Source organism: Panthera pardus, unplaced genomic scaffold (assembly GCF_024362965.1).
Source record: "Panthera pardus isolate Hobbes unplaced genomic scaffold, ASM2436296v1 HiC_scaffold_27, whole genome shotgun sequence".
Lineage (NCBI taxonomy): Eukaryota > Metazoa > Chordata > Mammalia > Carnivora > Felidae > Panthera > Panthera pardus.
The window spans coordinates 67369868-67390624 of NW_026526843.1; the positions used below are offsets into that span (position 1 = coordinate 67369868).

A 20757-nucleotide genomic window follows, 5' to 3' on the forward strand; every position below is an offset into this window, starting at 1 on the left:
ATAAAATTTTGCCATTTGTGACCACATGGATGGACCTTGAGGGCATTATGCTAAGTGAAATAAGTCAGACAAAAAGGCAAATATGTGGAATCTTAAAAAAACAAATAAACCCTAAAAAACAAGCTTATAGATACAGAACTGATTGGTGGTTGCCAGAGGTGGGAGAGTGGACAAAATGGGTGAGGAAAGTCAAAAGGTACAAAACTTCCAGTTATAAAATAAGTAATGGTGATGTAATGTACCCCATGGTCATATAGTTAACTATATGACTATAGTTAATAATACTGTATTGCATATTTGAAAGTTGCTAAGAGTAATTTGAAAAAAGTTCTCATCACAAGTAAAAAAACTAATTATCCATGGTGACAGATGTTAACTAGACCTACTGTGGTGATAACTTCATAATATATACAAATACTGAATTGTTATGTTGTACACCTGAAACTAATACAATGTTATATGTCAATTATACCTTAATAAAAAAATTAAACACTATTCTAGAGCAAAAAAACCACAAAGATTAAGGGTCAGTATTTGTGGCATGAATATTTTAAAGGTGAGGTTGTGTACTTCTTATTGCATCACATCAGGAAGCATATAATGTCTGATATTCCTACTTTTAGTAATGTTAGGATTGGTCAGTGTGCTCAGGTGGTCACAGGCTGGTCACTCCTTTGCAGAGTTGCATTTCCCCCCTTATGATGAATAAATAATATATTGGGGATACTTTAGCATCCTGCGAGTACTCAGTTCCCCAATGACCTTTCATCCATTTATAATGATTGCCCAACTTAGTTATTTCATTAGGGATTACAAAGTGTTGATTTTCTAACTTTACTACTGTTTGTATTTGTTAGCTGGAATTCTGTAAATGTTCTCAATGTTGCACTGTTGGTTTTTTTGACATGGTTTTTGTTTTGTTTTAGTGTTTATTTTGAGAGGGCGCACGTGTGCATGGGCAGGGGAGGGGCAGAGAGAGGGAGAGAAAGAATCCCAAGCAAGCTCCATGCTGTCAGCACAGAGCCTGAGATGTGGGGCTCGATCTCACGAACCATGATATCATGACCTGAGCGAAAATCAAGAGTCAGATGCTTAATTGGCTGAGCTATCCAGGTGCCCCATTTTATCTTTTTTTAAAATTATACTTCATCCTTTGACAATCTTTTCTGGGCTCTTGGCTTTTTTTTTTTAATTTTTTTTTAACGTTTATTTATTTTTGAGAGAGAGAGAGTGTGAGTGGGGGAGGGATAAAGAGATAGGGAGACACAGAATCTGAAGCAGGCTCCAGGCTGTGAGCTGTCACCACAGAGCCCTATGCAGGGCTTGAACTCATGAACCACGAGATCATGACCCGAGCTGAAGTCAGACACTTAACCAACTGAGCCACCCAGGCACCCCATTGGCTTTATTTTTTTTTAAGTAGGCTCCATGCCCAGCGTGGAGCCCAACATGGGGCTTGAACTCATGACCTGAGCTGATGAGATCGAGAGTCAGACGCTTAACTGACTGAGCCACCCAGGTGCCCTTAGGTTCTTGGCTTTAAATCACATTTTTATGCTGAAAATTTTTACATTTTTGTCTGTAGTCCTGACCTCTTCTGAACTCTAGGCTCATGTATCCAACTGCTTCCCTGACATCTCTACTTCAGAGTGGACCTATCAATCTTATCCAGAGCCAAAGGACAAAGCCATATGTTCTTCTCAATATGTGCAGAAAAAGCCTTTGAGAAATCTAGCACCCTTTAATTATACAAGCTCAACAAACTAGGAATCCAAGGTAACTTCCTCAGTCTAATCAAAGGTGTCTACAGAAACTCAAAGCTAACATTATACTTAATGGTGAAAGACCGAAAGCTTTCCATCTTTTATTAGGAACATGATAATGGTGTCTGCTGTCGCCACTTCTGTTCAATATTATAATTCAACATTATAATACAGGTTCTAGCCATGGCAAATAGGCAAGAAAAAGAACTAAAAGGCATGGAAATTGGAAAGAAGGAAATAAAACTATCTGTATTTGCAGATAAAATGGTGTTTTATGTAGAAAGTCCTAATGAATCCACAAAAAACTATAAGAGCTAATAAAAGAGTTCACCAAAGTTGCAAGATACAAGATCAGTATTCAAAATTGCATCGTAGGGGCAGCTGGGAGGTTCAGTCGGTTAAGCATCCGACTTTGGCTCAGGTCATGATCTTGAGGCTCACGAGTTCAAACCCCATGTTGGGCTCTGTGCTGACAGCTTGGAGGCTGGAACCTGCTTCGGATTCTGTGTCTCCCTCTCTCTCTCTGTCCCTCCCCCACTTAATAAACGTTAAAAGAATTTTTTAAATTCAAAAAATTTTTTTGAATTGTATTTAGGCAAGTAACATTCTTTTACAACTTTTGTTCTGATATATATATATATATATATATATATATATATATATATGAAAATGTATAAAACAGGTATTCAGTTTAATGAATTATTATTGCAACCATCACCTAGGTAATGGTTTTTAGATTTTTTTAGAAAATTTTTTAAATGGTTTATTCATTTATTTATTTATTTATTTATAGACAGAACATGAGTGGGAGGGGGAAGAGAGATGGAGACACAGAATCCGAAGCAGGCTCCAGGCTCTGAGCTGTCAGCACAGAGCCCGACCCCGGGGCTTGAACCCATGAGCTGTGAGATCATGACCTGAGCAAAAGTCGGATGCTTAACCAACTGAGCCACCCAGGCGCCCCAATGGTTTTTAGATTTTTATTTTCATCTTAATGGAAGGTCTTGTCCACTTCCCCACTAAGGTGGTCTGAAGGTGAATTGAAGGCAAACTTGAGGGTTCGGAACTTCTTTCCAAACAACCCCAGGTTTGTCCCAATCCCGGAATAAGTACTTGCTTGAAGCCCCAGAGTTTTGCACTACAATGCAGTGGCTAACGAGATAACCTTGGGCTGGCAGATTACGGGCTGGAAGTACTAAAAGTCTATAGCTATTCTAAGAGAACTTAATATTGTTCCTGGAGAATTTTTCATTTTTAGTTAGACTTCATTCCAAAGGGCCAGTCAGGATATTGGCCACCAAATACTCTCCCAAGTGATGAAACTATTTCCTGCTGAGGCGCTTTGGCTGGTATGACCCATCTGGGTGCCAACGCACATCTGCTATGCCAGAAAAAAAAGGTAATTTTGGTTTTGACATAATTATTAATTAGCTGTCTTTTCCAGAGTAATTAGCCAGCAAGTTCAGCTGCTTTCTGAGGGCATGTTGTTAACATGTAAGAGGATGCCGTCTTCCTGTTTATTCTGGCAGAGGAACGTTTGCCCGGTTTAACCAAAATTTTCAGGTTGAAGTTACAAAGGAGGGGGACTAGATCCCTACCTGCCTTTACCCACTTTAAACTAGGGCTTCCTCTTCCTGCCTGCTTGTAATCTCTTTGCGACAGGGTATAAAGGACCTGGAAGAGCACTAAGAACCTTGGATCTCTTTTGGGCCGTATGGTTTGGTCCAGATAGTTCTTAGCTGTGGAGTCCAAAGCCAGTGACACAGATAATGAGTACTATAGAAAGCCTTACACTGTTGTAAGTGATTGGACTTACAGGTGAAACAGAGGACATAGAGGGACAGTGTTAAGCCCCAAACCAAACCTTGACTAGGTTCCTGTCCAGAGAACTACAGGCCTACCATTTTTTTAGGAGAAAACATTTGGAGAGGGGATTCAGCCAAACCCAGTGGTGCTTTTTCTAGCTCAGATAAACTATAGGTCACAGATTGGCAGCCCATGAGCCATGTTCACAGGTAAGTTTTGTTTGTTCTTACTAGTATTTTAAAAACTTCTGCATTGGGGTGCCTGGGTGGCTCAGTTGGTTAAGCGTTCGACTTCAGCTCAGGTCACGATCTAGCAGTCTGTGAGTTCCAGCCCCACGTCGGGCTCTGGGCTGATGGCTCAGAGCCTGGAGCCTGCTTCCGATTCTGTGTCTCCCTCTCTCTCTCCCTCTCCCTCGTTCATGCTCTGTCTCTCTCTGTCTCAAAAATAAATAAACGTTAAAAAAAAGAAAAAAAAACTTCTGCATTAGTTACCATTTAAATGTTTATTTATTTCAAGAGAGAGAGAGAACGAATAGGGGAAGGACAAAGAGAGAGAATCCCCAGCAGGCTCCACACTGCCAGCTCAGAGCCCAAAGCGGGGGCTTGATCCCACGAACCGTGAGATCAAACCTGAGCTGAAACCAAGAGTTGGACTGAACCACCCAGATGCCCCATTAGTTACCATTTAAAAATCAGGAGAAATTCCCATAAAAATCAGAGTTTCCAACTGATCTTCAATAGTCAGAAGATCTTGGCAATCCTGGGCTTTTATTCCTGCAACTGTAACTAGCATCTGGAGACCAGTAGCAGCCTGCCCCCTTTAAATAGGGCACATGTGCCCCAGTGTTACTTTTCACACAGCATTTTCACTCATTGCAGTTACTTGCCTTGTCCCCACAGGTCTTTGCTTTGTGACCACTACACATTGGGTGTATTCAGCAAGGACCAAACCTCAAAAATTAAGATAGAATTCTGTGAGGTTTGAGACCCACTGCTGCTCATCCCCAGATTTCCCTGATGTATGCTTTGATAGCCTTCATGCCGTTGTTACAGTTTGTAACTAGTTATTTATGTGATTCGTTGATAAATGTCAGTCCCTGTTACAGCCTGCACCTGGCTTGCTCTCCACTGTATCTCCAGTGTTTAGCACAGTGCTTGACACATAGTGAGTGCTTAATTCCTATGTGATGCACAACTGAAGATCTCTTAGCTTATTTCGTTAGTCAGATGTCTGCAAACATAGTGGTTATAATTTCACCAGTGGAGGACCTGGAAACATTGGGTGATTATTACAGCTCCACACGGGCAGTGCATAGCCTGACTCGGGGTTTGAATTCACGAACCACAAGATCATGACCTGAGCTGAAACCAAGAATCGGATGCTTAACAGACTGAACCACCCAGGCACCCCAGTGGTCAGTGGTTTTAAATGCAACAGAAAGGTCAAGAAAGATAAAGACCAAGAAGTGGCCACTGGATTTGGTAATATGGAGTTTATTGGTGCTGTTGGTGAAACCAGTTGCATTTGAGTGCTTGGTTAAGAAGCCTGACTTCAGTGTGTTATGACTCCGGGTTATGTGTGCCTTTGAACTGAGGTAATCTATGGGTAGTAATCTATGGGCAAAGCAGTTATTTCCTGTTTTTGGTTTTTTTTTTTTGACCCACCACCCAGATTCAATTATTAACATTTTACTACACTTACTCCATCACATACCTATTCTACCAATCCATCTTACGTTTTGGATGCATTTTAAAGTAGATTGCAGAGATCAGGATACTTCCTCCTACCGCAGCATACATACCATTAACTAGGCTTTAATATTTTCACTTTTTTTTTCTTTTGTTGAAGTAAAATTTACATACAAAGAAATCACAAATCTTACATGTCCATTTGGTGAGTTTTCACAAATGCATCCATTTGTGTAACCCAAACCCCTGTCAAGGTGTAGAATATTATTGTCACCCCAGAAAGTTCCCTTAGGCCCCTTCCGAGGCTGTCCCCACTCTCACCTTCCACCTAAAGAGGCAACCACTGCTCTGATGTTTTCCACTACAGATTCGTTTTGCTTGTTCTAAAACTTCGTGTAAGCTGAATCTCACTGCTGCTTTTAGGCCTGGCTTCTGTAGCTCAGCATAATGTTGAGTTTCTTACATGTATGAATTCATACATATAGTAGTTCATTCTTTTCTGTTATTGAGTAGTATTCCATTGTATGAATATACCACAGATTGTTAACCCAAGTCGGACACTTGAGTTGTTTCCAGTTTCTGGCTGTTAAGAGTAAAGCGATGTAGGGTTGGTTGGTTTTTTTTTTCCCCTTAACTGTCCATCTCATTAATGGGGCTAATCAGGGAAAAGCTAATTATCAAATAATCAGTAATACTTGCTGTGTGACTGAAATGCGAACCACATTCTCCTCTAATTTATCCCAGAGGTTGCTGTTTAATAACATTAAGTTAATATTTATAAGTGATTGTGATACATTGTTTTCTACTTTGGTTAACATGATCATCCCTGGAAGTCAGGCCAATAGGTGGCCATCTTTTCAGGCTAGTTTTTCCGTGACTCAGGCTTTAATGGATCGGTTTCCAGTACTGGCATTAAGGCCACCTGTAGTTTTTTTTTTTTTTTTTTTTAATCAGAATCACATGTTTTATTGATGCTGGTTGACAATCGAAAAGATTTACCAGTTGTGCCTGATGCATCCGCATGCACATTGCCAAGGGGACTGGATATGTAGAGGTATGTCAGAGAGCTCCTTATCAGGGAGTTGGATCAGGATAGGGGAACTGAGATCTTTTGGGAAGGATAGTAGTAACTACTCACACGCAGTGAGGTTAGCAGGACCATGCTCCTGCACCTCTCCCAGAAGCCCAGAGCCTGGTGACTAGGTTAGAAAACAAAGAGCAACTCTGGTTTCTTTGTGTGTGAAACAAAGTTTTATTGGGTCTGGGTCTTTGCATTTAGTTCCATATCCCATCACATTCCAGAAGAATATTATAGGGAATGTTCCAAAGGACCCCTCCAGAACCTAGTGTTTATCTCTATAATTTTTCTATAAGTCCTTTAAAATGATTCTTAAAGTGGAGGGCACCTGGGTGACTCGGTTGAGTGTCTCACTTCGGTTCAGGTCATGATCTCATGTTCCTTGAGTTCTAGAGCTAAGCCCGCATCAGGCAGGGTCCCTGCTGTTAGCACAGAGCCTGCTTAGGATCCTCTGTCCCTCTCTCTCTGCCCCTTCCCCGCCTGCACTCTCAAAAATAAAACATTTAAAAAACAAATAAAATGATCCTTATAGGGAATCATGTTCTACACATGAAATTTCAGGTACAATCATTAAAATACAAAAATTTTTGGGGCGCCTGGGTGGTGCAGTCGGTTAAGCGTCCGACTTCAGCTCAGGTCACGATCTCGCGGTCCGTGAGTTCGAGCCCCGCGTCGGGCTCTGGGCTGATGGCTCAGAGCCTGGAGCCTGCTTCCGATTCTGTGTCTCCTTCTCGCTCTGCCCCTACCCCCTTCATGCTCTGTCTCTCTCTGTCTCAAAAATAAACGTTAAAAAAAAAAAAAATTAAAAAAAAAAATTTTTTGTTTTATAGTCCCTTGCTATGGAATTAAAATCTCTCTTCTGGGTTGACAATTTTGCATCTGAATAGTTCTTTAACATCAGAGCCTCACATGTAAGTGCCTTTTAAATAGTTATTAAATTGGTAAATGAGGGGTGCCTGGGTGGCTCAGTCCGTTAAGCCTCCGACTCTTGACGTTGGCTCAGGTCATGATTTCACAGTTCTTGAGCCCAAGGTTCTTGAGCTCAAGCCCTGCATCAGGCTCCACTCTGGCAGTGCTGAGCCTGCCTGGGATTCTGTGTCTCCTCTCTCTGCCCCTCCCTCTCTCTCAAAATAAATAAATAAACTGAAAAAAAATAAATTGGTAAATGAAAATAAATCTGACCTTCTCCCATACTTAGCACTGTTTTCCTCCTTGTTCTGCTTGGGAGGAGGTTCTTTCTCCTGAACTGGTTACTCTTCCCTTATCTTCTTGGCTGCCAAGCAGGCCTGGCTTTTCCCCAGCCATGCCCAAGAAGAATAGGGTAGCAATTTTGGAGAAAACATTTGGACCCATGAAGTGTTACATTCTCTAGATCATTAGGGATCCTATGTGTTTCAGATGGACACATGATTGCATTAGTAGTAAAAATGACATTTTTTTTTCTTTTCCAGCCCTGGAAAATGGAAGTGATTAGAGGTTGAGTGGCTAAATCAAACTGTATTACAGAAAACATTGTGGTCTTGTAAGTAACCAGATATCCAGGATAGTGCTATAATAGGCAGATTTCATTTTTTTCTCTTAACTCCGTTATAAGGAAAGAAGGCCCAACTTCATTGGTGGAGCAGACTGGGTAGAGGGAAGGAGCTGAGATGCAGTATGAGACCTGCTAACTCAGGTGGAGCGGACTGCAAAGCAGCTTGCCTGATAGGGGTTCAACCCAATCAGAAAGTGGTGGTGAGCAAGGAATACTATAAATTCCAGTTGTGGTTCAGGTAGAAGGTTGACAAATGTGGGAGTTCCAGAGGATGGGTAGGACCCAGCAATATGAGTCTTAGACTGGTGGTAAGAAGTCTAAGCAGACAGGGGCACCTGGGTGGCTCAGTCGGTTGAGCGTCCGACTTCAGCTCAGGTCATGATCTCGCAGTTTGTGAGTTCGAGCCCTGCGTCGGGCTCTGTGCTGACAGCTCAGCCTGGGGCCTGCTTCAGATTCTGTGTCTCTCTCTCTGCCCCTCCCCTACTCACACTCTGTCTCTCTCTCACCTTCAAAAATAAGTAAACATTAAAAAGATTTTAAAAAGACAAAAAAAAAAAAAGTCTAAGCAGACAGTTGCCATTTAAAAGGTTGGTGTATTACGATGCCTGGGTGGCTTGGTTGAGCATCCACCTTCAGTTCAGGTTATGATCTCATGGTTTGTGAGTTTGAGCCCCACATCGAGCTCACTGCTGTCAGTGCAGAGCCTGCTTAGGATCCTCTGTCCCCTTCTCTCTCTGCCCCTTCCCTGCTTGTGCTCTCTCTCTCTCTCTCAAAAATAAACATTTTGTTAAAAAAAAAAGGTGTATGATTCTGGGGAGTGTAACCCAGAGCTAGGGTTCACAGGCAGCACTTTACTTCCTGGAGAGGAGGCCTGGCTGTAGTTAGAAGACCAGGCTTCACAGGGGTTTAGGATACTGGACAGGTTACCAGTTTAGGGATTTGGAAACGATCTAATAGTAATAGAAAATGACATATTTTCTCCTTCAAGCTCTGGGACATAGACCAAGCCAGAAGACCAGTTACCCAGGTGAAGGCACCCTGAGGGTGGGGAGGGTTGTGAGGAAAGAGAAAGTGGAGAATGAGTTCAGGGGCTGGCACTAAGGTGGAGGGATCCAGTGGTCATCACTATGCCCTCACGTTCAAGACCAGAGTAAGAGGGAATATAACTTAATTCTACAGCTCAGTAGAGTTTGGGGAGGTGGGCAGCTGACCTGCCACAGTAGAACTAGCAGAGTTTTACAGCAAGCAAGCTCTTTTCTTCCTCCTTTCCTGCTCTTCATCTTTTTTTTTAAAGTTCATTTCTTCATTCTGAAAGAGACTGAGAGAGAGCACAAGCAGAGGAGGGGCAGAGAGAGAGAAAGAATCCCAAGTAGGCTCCACACTGTCCATGCAGAGCCTGACATGGGGATCCATCTCACAAACCATGAGCTCATGACCTGAGCCAAAATTAAGAGTTGGATACCTAACTGACTGAGCCACTCAGGCACCCCTAGATTTCCTTCGTTTTTACATAAGGTCCTTTTTCTGTTCTTGCATCCTGTCTAGGACATCACATTACATTTTGTCATCTGTCTCTTTAGGTTACTCTTGCCTGTGACATTTTCTTAGACTTCCTTTGTTTTTGATAACTTTGACAGTTTTGAGGAGTATTGCTTAGGTGTTTTGTAAAATGTTCTCTCAATTGGGATCTTTCATTGTTTCTGGTGTTTAGATTGGAGGTTTTGGTTTTGGGGGGAAGACTAGAGAGGTAAAGTGCCCTTATCATCAAATTGTATCAAGGGTACATATGTTAATGTGATATATCATTGTTAATGTTGACTGTAATCACCTGGCTGAGGTACTGTTTGCCAGGATTCTCCTCTTTAAAGTTACTTGCGCTTCTCCCCTCCCCCATACCTTTCCACACTGTACTTTTTGGGAGGATGTTAGTATATGCACTCCATATTTAGGTAGAGGGAGTTATGCTCCATTTCCTTGAGGGCAGAGTATCTACATAAATTATTTGATTTTCTCCTGCATGGGAGATTTGTCTCCTCTCCTATATTTGTTCACTCATTTATATCAGTATGGACTCATAGGTATTTATTTTATACATTGGGTTCTAATCCAATTTTACTTTGTTGCTCAAATTGTTCCAGCTGTGACCATTGAGAGCTCTTTCATTTGGCTCCTGTGTCTTTTTGGCATACTCCCATCATTGTGGGGGGTTGTTTGAGCACTTCCTTATTTTCTGACACTACAGGTTCCTCCAGGCTCATCTTACACAGTTCCTGCCACAGTCCTAGAATCAGCCATTTTTCCAAGGAGCCCAGGTTCCTTTTATTGGAGAATCGTATTAGAAACCAAGATCTGGGTGCTAGGTGAGCTTTTTGCTACTGGGATTTTCTTGCTTCTAGGCCCTCTCACCTGACCAAGCAAGGAAATATGGGTGTATAATACTCCATGTGTATACACACAACTGTAAATATTCTATGTATAACCACCTGTATCTGTGTTAAAAATGGGTTTATATTGATGTCTCCAACTCTAATCCATTACCACATGCATTACCACCGTCTCCTCTTGCTTCTCCATTCGAACAGGTAAGAAACGTGGCTCCCACTATCCACCATTCATTTACTTAATTCTTCAAAAAAAATTTTTTTTTGAAAAATAAATAATGGGGGCGCCTGGGTGGCTCAGTCGGTTAAGCGTCCGACTTCGGCTCAGGTCACGATCTCGCAGTCCGTGAGTTCGAGCCCCGCGTCAGGCTCTGTGCTGTCTGCTCAGAGCCTGGAGCCTGTTTCAGATTCTGTGTCTCCCTCTCTCTCTGACCCTCCCCCGTTCATGCTCTGTCTCTCTCTGTCTCAAAAATAAAATAAAAAATAAAAAAAAAAGAAAAAGAAATAATGTTTATTTATTTTTGAGAGAGAGAGAGAGAGAGAGAGAGAGAGAGAGAGAGAGAATCTGAAGCAGGCTCCAGGCTCCAAGCTGTCAGCACAGATCCCGACACGGGGCTTGAACTCATGAACCATGAAATCATGACCTGAGCCAAAGTCAGATGCTTAACCGACTGAGCCACTGAGGCACCGCATTTACCTAACTCTTCAATTTTATTATACATGCATTGTAGCGACAGAATTGTTAGCCCATACGCCAAAAACAACTTTATCCACTAGAGTACAATACTTATATTGTTTCTTTTGTTTTTAGTCGTACAGACTTCCCTCATTTCCTAGGTTATTAGGTCAGCACCTTTTGTCTCTACCCTTTCAGTGAGTTTGTTTCATACATTTGTAATACAGCTAGATTGTTTTGTAATGATTTGAATACAATGTGTTAAGTGCACTGATAAGAGATGAGCACATGGGGGAGTCCTGAGGTGGAACAGTTGATCCAGCTCTGGGATAGGGTAGGGATAGAAGGCAGCCTAGGGGAACCGCAGGTGAGGCCTGGTGTATACCTCAAAGCAGCTCCTAAAGTATGGTCTCTGGACCACAAGCATTATTATCACCTGGGAACTTTATAGAAATACAAATTCTTGGGCCTGACTATAGAATCAGATAGTTTGGTGTTGGGGTCTAGCATTCTGTGTTTTAACAAGCCCTCCAGAAGATTATGCATAACATTGAGAGTTACTGTCTTAAAGAATGAGTTCTGTGAGTTTCGTTTGATGAAAGGAGAGTGCATTCCAGGAAGAGGAGGGTGGTGTAAGCTTAGATGACACCAAGTAGCATGATGGGCATAAGGGGTTAAAATAAGATGTTTGAGGCAGGAAGTGGTAGGAGTTAAGGCAGAGAGGTTCAGCAGTTCCGGGCTATATCAGGAGGGCTTGGAATGCCAGGCTAAGGAACTTAAACTCTATTATATAGGCCACAGGAAGCCACTGAAGAATTTTCTGTTATTGTTAATAGCTTTATTGAGGTATAGTTCACATACCATACATACATTTCAGCCATGTAAACTATACAGTTTAATAATTTTTAGTATATTCACAGAGTTGTACATTCATCACCCCCAAAAGAAATTCCTTGCCCTTTAGCTGTTACCACCACCAAGTCCCAGAATTCCCCAGCCCCCCCCCCCCCCAGTCCCTGGCAACCACCAATCTACTTTTTCCTCTGTGAATTTGCCTATTCTGGACATTTCATATGAATGGAATAATAAAACGTGCTCTTTTGTGACTGGCTTACTCATGTAGCAAAACATTTTCAAGGTTCATTCATGTTGTAGCACGAATCAGTATTTTATTCCTTTTTTATGGCTGCATAATATTCCATCATATGGCTATACCACATTAAAAAAAATTTTTAATGTTTATTTTTTAGAGAATGAGAGAGAGAGGCAGAGTGTGAGCAGGGGAGGGACAGAGAGAGAATAAGACACAGAACCTGAAGCAGGCTCCAGGCTCTGAGCTGTCAGCACGGAGCCTGATGCAGGGCTCGAACTCACAAACTGAGAGATCATGACCTGAGCCAAAGTTGGACCCTTAACTGACAGAGCCACCCAGGTGCCCCAATATACCGCATTTTTATCCATTCAGTTGGTGGATATCTGTGTTATTGCCCCTTTTGGCGTATGAATAATACTGCTACGCACATTCATGTACAAGATTTTCTGTGGACAGATGTTTTCATTTCTCTTGAGTCTGTACCTGATTGTAGAATTCTTGGATCACATGGTAATCCCATGTGTAACTTTTTTTTAATGTTTGGGTTTTTTTTTTGAGGGGGTGGGGAGGGGCAGAGAGAGAGGGGACAGAGGATCCAAAGATGCGGGCTCTGCACTGACAGAAGCAGCCCAGCGTGGGGCTTGAACTCACAAATTGTGAGATCATGACCTGAGCTGAGGTGGGATGCTCAACCGGCTGAGCCACCCAGCCACACCCATGTGTAACTTTTTTGAGGAACTGACAAATTATTTCCAAAGCGGCTGCACCATTTTACATTCCCACCAACAGTGTTATGAGAGTTCCAATTTTTCCACATTGTTGCCAACACTTGGTATTTTCTTGCTTTTTGATTCTAGTCATCCTAATGGGCATAAAGTGGTATCTCATTGTGGTTTTGGTTTGCATTTCCCTGATGACTAATGATGTTGAGCATTATTTCCTGTGCTTACTAGCTATAGATCTTCTTTGGAGAAATCTCTATTCAGATCCTTTTTCCATTTTTAAATTGTGTTGTCTTTTAATTATTGAGTTACAAGATTTCTTTATATATTCTAAGTACAAATCCTTTATCAGATACATGATTTACAAATATTTTCTCCCATTGCTTGGGTTGTCTTTTCACTTTCTTGGTAGTATCCTTGGAAACATAAGTTTTTCATTTGGTGAAGTCCAATTTCTTTTTCCTTTGGTTGCTTGTGTGTTTGGCATCATATCTAAGAAACCACTGCCAAATCCAAGGTTATGAAGATTTATACCTATATTTTCTTCTAAGAGTTTTTAGTTCTTATATTTATGTCTGTGACCCATTTTTAATTAATTTTTGTGTATGGTGTGAGGTAGGGGATCAATTTTATTCTTTTGCATATGATATTCAGTTGAAAAGACTATTCTTTCCTCAGTGAATTGTTTTGGCCTCCTTTCTAAATCAATTGACTGTAAACCACTGGAGAATATTAAGCAGAGGAATGACCTGATTTCTTTTACATTTTTTTTCTTTTATGTTTTAGGCAGTATCACTGGCTGCTATGTAGAGAATGTATTGGAGGGGCCAAGAGTGGATGTAAGGAGACCAGTGAGTAGGAAGTTGCCATTACCTGGGCCAGAGGTGATGGTGACTTAAACCACAGTAGTGGTAGTGCAGATGGAGACATAGGTTATACTTGGGAAATAAAGTTAGTAGGGCTTGGGGATTGTCCAGCTAGGGGAGAGGGTGATTAAAAGAGGGTGGAGGTCAAGGATGACTCATGTGAATTGGAGTCAAGGATGATCTTCAGATTTCTAGCTTGTATGGCTAAGTTGATAGTAGTGTCATTTACTATCACATGAATGGAGAAACATGTTTTTAGAGGGGGAAATAACAAGTTTAATTTGGAATTAGTTGAATTTGAGTTGCCTGTGAGATTTTTTTTCAAGTGGAGATGTGCAGAAGGCATTTGGAATGCGAGTCTAGACTGGAGTTTGGGGGCAAGCCCTGGAATGGAGAGAGTGGTTTCATGAGCACATAGGTGGAGGTGGAAGCTCTGGGAAAGCCAGAGGAGAGAGTAAAAGGGATGAGAAGAGGGCCCAGGACTGAGCCCTATGGAAAGAAGAATAGGATCCCAAGAAAGACACAGAAGAAATGGCCACTGATCAGGAAGGAAACCAGGAAGAATCTATAGGAATCCAGTGGAAGGAAGAAATTTTAAGGAGGGAGTGATCATTAGTGTCAAATGTATCAGAGGTACAGAAAAATAAGGTTTGAGAAGTGCCCAGGTATCTTTCCTGTTTCCATGCTCCCACGATATAGGTTGGTTGGTTTGGTTGTTTTTTTTTTTAATTTTTTAATGTTTGTTTATTTTTGAGAGACACAGAGACAGTGCGAGTGGGGGAGGGGCAGCAGAGAGAGATGGAGATGCAGAATCTGAAGCGGGCTCCAGGCTCTGAGCTGTCTGCACAGAGCCCAATGCAGGGTTCGAACACACAGGTGATGAGATCACGACCTGAGCAGAAGTCGGATGCTCAACTGACTGAGCCACCCAGGCACCCCTGGTTGGTTGGTTTTACAAGAAAATATCACTCCATACTTCTTATGGGTGACATTTTAAAAAAATACTATGGAACCAATAACCTTTGCACATACATTTCTCACAAATAATGTCTGAAGGTGTTGCTGGCAGTGTCTGGTGGGTATGTGTCTTAAGTGATGCCAGCTTTCATTGGCATCTTCTGTGCTAATCTTTCCCATCCTGAATTGAGGATATTAAAAACCCAACTGCAGTTTAGTTTCCAAAATGGATTCTAACATGTTCTCAGATTGAATGTTCAATCTGTTTCCTTCTTTTCTAATCTTCTCTCTCTATCTATATCTGTCTATCTATCTATATATATATGTGTGTATATATATATATATATATATATATATTTTTTTTTTTTTTTTTTTTACAGATACGTGAAAGAGGCCAAAGAAGCAACTAAGAATGGAGATCTGGAAGAAGCATTTAAACTTTTCAATTTGGCAAAGGACATTTTTCCCAATGAAAAGGTGATGAGCAGAATCCAAAAAATACAGGAAGCCTTGGAGGAGTTGGCAGAACACGGAGATGATGAATTCACAGATGTGTGCAACTCTGGCCTGCTGCTCTATCGAGAGCTCCACAACCAACTATTTGAGCACCAGAAGGAAGGTATAGCTTTCCTCTATAGCCTATATAGGGATGGAAGAAAAGGTGGCATCTTGGCAGATGATATGGGATTAGGGAAGACTGTGCAGATCATCGCTTTCCTTTCTGGTATGTTTGATGCCACACTTGTGAATCATGTGCTGCTGATCATGCCAACCAATCTCATTAGCACGTGGATAAAAGAATTTGTTAAGTGGACTCCAGGAATGAGAGTGAAAACCTTTCACGGTCCTAGTAAGAATGAACGTACCAGAAACCTCAATCGGATTCAGCAAAGGAATGGTGTCATTATCACTACGTACCAAATGTTAATCAATAATTGGCAACAGCTTTCAAGCTTGAACGGCCAAGAGTTTGTGTGGGACTATGTCATCCTTGATGAAGCACATAAAATAAAAAGCTCATCTACTAAGTCAGCAATATGTGCTCGGGCTATCCCTACCCGTAATCGCATCCTCCTCACAGGAACCCCAATCCAGAATAATTTACAAGAACTATGGTCCCTGTTTGATTTTGCTTGTCAAGGGTCCCTGCTAGGAACATTAAAAACTTTTAAAATGGAGTATGAAAATCCTATTACTAGAGCAAGAGAGAAGGATGCTACCCAAGGGGAAAAAGCCTTGGGATTTAAAATATCTGAAAACTTAATGACAATCATAAAACCCTATTTCCTCAGGAGGACGAAAGAGGAGGTACAAAAGAAAAAGTTAAGCAACCCAGAGGTCAGACTTCACGAAAAGAATCTAGATGTTGATGCCATTTGTGAAATGCCTTCCCTTTCCAGGAAAAACGATTTTATTATTTGGATACGTCTTGTGCCTTTACAAGAAGAAATATACAGGAAATTTGTGTCTCTAGACCATATCAAGGAGTTGTTGATGGAGACACGCTCACCTTTGGCTGAGCTAGGTGTCTTAAAGAAGCTGTGTGATCATCCTAGGCTGCTATCTGCACGGGCTTGTCTTTTGTTGAATTTAGGGTCTGTGAAATTCTCTGTTCCAGGTGAAAATGAAGGGGAAGATTCCTCAGATGTGGACCAGATTGATCAAATAACTGATGATACACTGATGGCAGAATCTGGAAAAATGCTATTTCTAATAGAGCTGCTTGAGAGATTGCGAGATGAAGGGCATCAGACTCTGGTGTTTTCTCAGTCAAGACAAATTCTAAACATCATCGAATGCCTCTTAAAAAATCGGCACTTTAAGATTTTGCGAATCGATGGAACAATTACTCATCTTGTGGAACGAGAAAAAAGAATTAACTTATTCCAGCAAAATAAAGATTACTCTGTTTTTCTGCTTACCACTCAAATAGGTGGTGTTGGCTTAACATTAACTGCAGCAACTAGAGTGGTCATTTTTGACCCTAGCTGGAATCCTGCAACTGATGCCCAAGCTGTGGATAGAGTTTACCGAATTGGACAAAAAGAAAATGTTGTAGTTTATAGGCTGATCACTTGTGGGACTGTAGAGGAAAAAATCTACAGAAGACAGGTTTTCAAGGACTCCTTAATAAGACAAACTACTGGCGATAAGAAGAACCCTTTCCGATATTTTACTAAACAAGAATTGAGAGAGCTCTTTACAATTGAGGATTTTCAGAACTCTGCAACCCAGCTGCAGCTTCAGTCTTTGCACGCTGCTCAGAGAAGATCTGATAAGAAACTAGATGAACACATTGCCTACCTGCACTCTTTGGGGATAGCTGGAATCTCAGACCATGATTTGATGTACACACGTGATCTGTCTGTTAAAGAAGAGCTTGATGTGATCGAAGAATCTCACTATATTCAACAAAGGGTTCAGAAAGCTCAATTCCTTGTTGAATTAGAATCTCAAAATACAGAGCTTTTAGTGGAAAGACAAAGGACTGGAAATGAGGGGATCTGGCAGCGAGAACCTATATTTCCTTCTCAAACAAAGAAGAAATGCCCTGAATCAAGGAAACCGCAGCCTTGGCCTTCACCACTTCTAACCCAGGAAGAAGAAATCAGTTCCCAAATGGCAAGTATAATCATTGATGATCTGCCTGAAGAGCATGGGAATCAAGATCTCTCCAATGTAAAGATGAACGTTACCGTCTTACAAGATGGTAGTCACCCATGCGAAAGCACATTTGATGCTGACTCTGTGGCTACTTTGCCCAAGTGGTGTGGAAGTGTGGATGAAATTTGTACTGACCCCATGGGAATGGCTATACAGAAAGAGACATTGCAAGAGGACCCTCTGGGAAATTTTAATTATTCACTTAACAAATTGGTCAGAGCTGATCTTGGGCCACATCTAGATCAACTGAAGGACAATGAGATTTTACTTCACTGCAGTCCCTGGCCCATGAGTCCCATGACCAGCGCAAATCAAAATACAGAGTCAAGCACATCTGTAATTCAAATAGCTGATGATGACGTGTCAGCATCCCACGGTGCACTACAGGATGCTCAAGGCAGTGAGGCCAAGTTGGAAGAGGAACCTTCAGCGTCCTCATCACAGTATGCATGTGATTTCAATCTTTTCTTGGAAGACTCTGCTGCAGACAACGGACAAGATCTTTCCAGGCAGTCTTTGCAGCATGTTGAGAATGAAAATAGCCTGTGCGGTGCTGCAGCTAATTCTGAAGCAGAGGTCGAGCATGGCAAAGCCCATCTTAGTATGGATCTTTCTGAGACAAACGAGCCAGAAGAAGTAATAGTTAATGTGAAAGTCAGAAGGAAAGCTAGAAGGATCGTTTCAGATGGTGAAGATGAAGATGATACTTTTAAAGATACTTCAAGCACAGATCCATTCAACACACCTCCCTTTCAGTTGTTATCTGTAAAACAGTTTGATGCTTCCACTCCCAAAAGTGACATCAGTCCGCCAGGAATGTTCTTTTCACTGAAAATGGCTGATAGTATAAATAAGTCTGTAACCTCTAGAAGATCCCTGGCTTCTAGGAGGTCTCTTGTTAATGTGGTTTTAGACCACGTGGAGGATATGGAGGAAAGACTTGACAACAGCAGTGAAGCAGAGGTTGCTGAAGATTACCTGGAGGAAGGAGCCGAGGAAAGCAGTGGTGAAGTCTCAGAGTGTACAGAAGACCCTCCTGGCAAAACGCTGCCTTCAGAAAATAAGTTAATGACACCTGAGCCTCATGCTTTGGCTCAAGAGACCTCTCCTGGCAACCCAGGACAGACCTCTTTGTCTGGCAGACAGTTGGTTGATTCTCCCCAGGATGAGGCAATGGAGGCTGTGAATGACTATGAGACCCTTGTAATTCGTGGAAAAGAACTGAAAGAGTGTGGGAAAATACAGGAGGCCTTAAACTGCTTCGTTAAAGCACTTGACATAAAAAGTGCCGATCCTGAAGTCATGCTCATGACTTTAAGTTTGTATAAGCAGCTTAATAAACCTTAAGACTATAACCTGTTTATTGTTAAAATGAGACACTGAGTATGAATTCGTTCCTGTAACTGGATTCTTTGGGAGCATGAAGCATTTAGGCTTAAGGTGAGAGATCTCAAAAAGCAAGGTTTTGGTTTTAACTATTTTGTAAATTCTGCATTTACTCCCTATTCCTTCCTGTCCCCCTCCCCTGTACATATATTCTGAACACTAGGTTAATATTTCTTTACTTGAATAGGCTTATATTTTTCTTTTAGGCATGCTCTATAAACTTTTTTTTTAGACAGCGAGTGAGGGCGTAAGTCCATGAGAGGGCAGAGGGAGAGAGAGAATCTTAAACAGGCTCCACGCTCAGTGTGGTGGCATGCTCTGTCAACTTAATAGAACTATGTGATTTCTAGAAATGTTTTTGTGAAATTATTCTTCATTTCATTCTGGAAATGACCACTTCTGTATATCGCACTTCAGGTAAGAAAATAAAGTCACTTTTCTCAGTGTTTTCTTCTCCATTTGCTTTCTTTCACTGAGATGACACTGGCAAATGCATATGGAAGCACATTAGTTTAAGCAGGAGCTTATTGGAATTCTGAATCTGTGACCTGCTTATTAACATGCTATTTTGTGTCCTCAGCTCACTCCAGCAGAAGGCTGGGATAAGGTACCTGGTGCCAGGCTTCTTTATCACTGGCTCCTGACCCCGGAGTCACTTTGTCAACAACTTAGCCATTCTTCACTCACCTCCCACTGCATTCTGATACAGGTCAGCATAGCGGATCTTTGGGTGGTAGACTGAAAAGGAGTTCAGTTGCTTCTTAGAAACAAAGTACAATACAGAACTCTGCACTTAAGAAGTGGAACTAGCTTTTATGAAGTACCTGCTCTATATTGGGTATTCTGCATAGGTTCCTTGTTTAATCCTTACCATAATCCTTTGAGGTTGAGGGTGGCATTTACTTTATTTTAGTTGAGGAAACTAAGGCTCAATGGGGCTGTGACCTGCCCAAGATCACACAGTAGGGAGTGAAATGGAGTTTTTTAAACCATGTGTTACTTGGTGAAAAGTTACCATAATAAACTGTCTCTGCTTCACTGAATATACTGAGATGTTTTTACTGACAACACTTCTGACCCCAGATGTGTGGAGGTTTTCCACACCAGTCCTCCAGTTCTTGGCAGATATCCATGGAGTGTCCTACGATTCAAGTCAGTTCTGACACTACCTGGAGTTCCAGTCAGACTCCACACGTTCAAGGGCTCACTCCCATAAAACTGCCCTCACCTCGGTTGACAGTTGCTAGTATTGGGTCCCCATGTTATCCACACTTCTATCCAAATTGGCTACAAATTGAGGATTCCTATGACTGCACCTTCAGGTTCAATAATTAGAACAGCACACAGAACTCAAGAAAATATGAAATATATATAATTTAAATCTACATATTGTATATAAAACAATTTAAAAAACTACAGGTAGGGGCGCCTAGGTGGCTCAGTTGGTTAAACGGTCCGGTCCGACTCTTGATCTTGGCTCGATCATGATCTCAGTTTGTGAAATTGAGCCCTGTGTCAGGCTCTGTGCTGACAGCATGGAGCCTGCTTGGGATTCTCTCTCAAAATAAATAAACTTAAAAAAAAATACAAGCAACTTAGAAGGGATCCATAGGCTTGGGCAAACTGCCAAAGGGCTCCATGGCACAGAACAGATTAAGACCCCCTGATCTAAGGGTATGAAATAAAGTCTCTTACCTGCCCTGCCCCCAGTTCTGGATTACCATTTCCAAGGACAGTATATATGTACAAGCACAAGTATATGTTTGTATATCTATGTTCTTACCCAAATGATAGTATGTTATATATGCTGTTCTGCACCAGTTTTTAATTTTAACACAGCTGTATGATATTTTATTGAATGGATATACCATCATTTATTGATGGATAGTCCGTTTATTTCCAACTGACACTGTGATGAATAATATCCTTGTACCTTTTACACATGTATTATATCTATGGGATAAATTCCTAGAAATGGAACTGCTGGGTGCAAGGGTATATTTGTAATTTTTCTTTTTTTTTTTTTTTTGGGAGAGAATCTTAAGCAGCCTCTGCACGGTCAGTGTGGGGCTCAATGTGGCACTCAAACTCATAAACTGTGAGATCATGACCTGAGCCGAAATCAAGAGTCAGACACTCAACC

General features: G+C 41.5%; 1 protein-coding gene across 1 annotated transcript in view; it reads left to right on the forward strand.

Moving 5' to 3' along the window:
• ERCC6L (ERCC excision repair 6 like, spindle assembly checkpoint helicase) overlaps positions 1–19657 on the forward strand; it is a 32474-nt gene extending 12817 nt beyond the window's left edge. The window contains exon 2 of the mRNA XM_053891485.1: positions 14945–19657. Within this exon, the coding sequence (XP_053747460.1) occupies positions 14945–18575 (3631 nt within the window). The 3' untranslated portion in view covers positions 18576–19657. The remainder of the gene's footprint in view (positions 1–14944) is intronic.
• The last annotated feature ends 1100 nt before the right edge of the window (positions 19658–20757 follow it).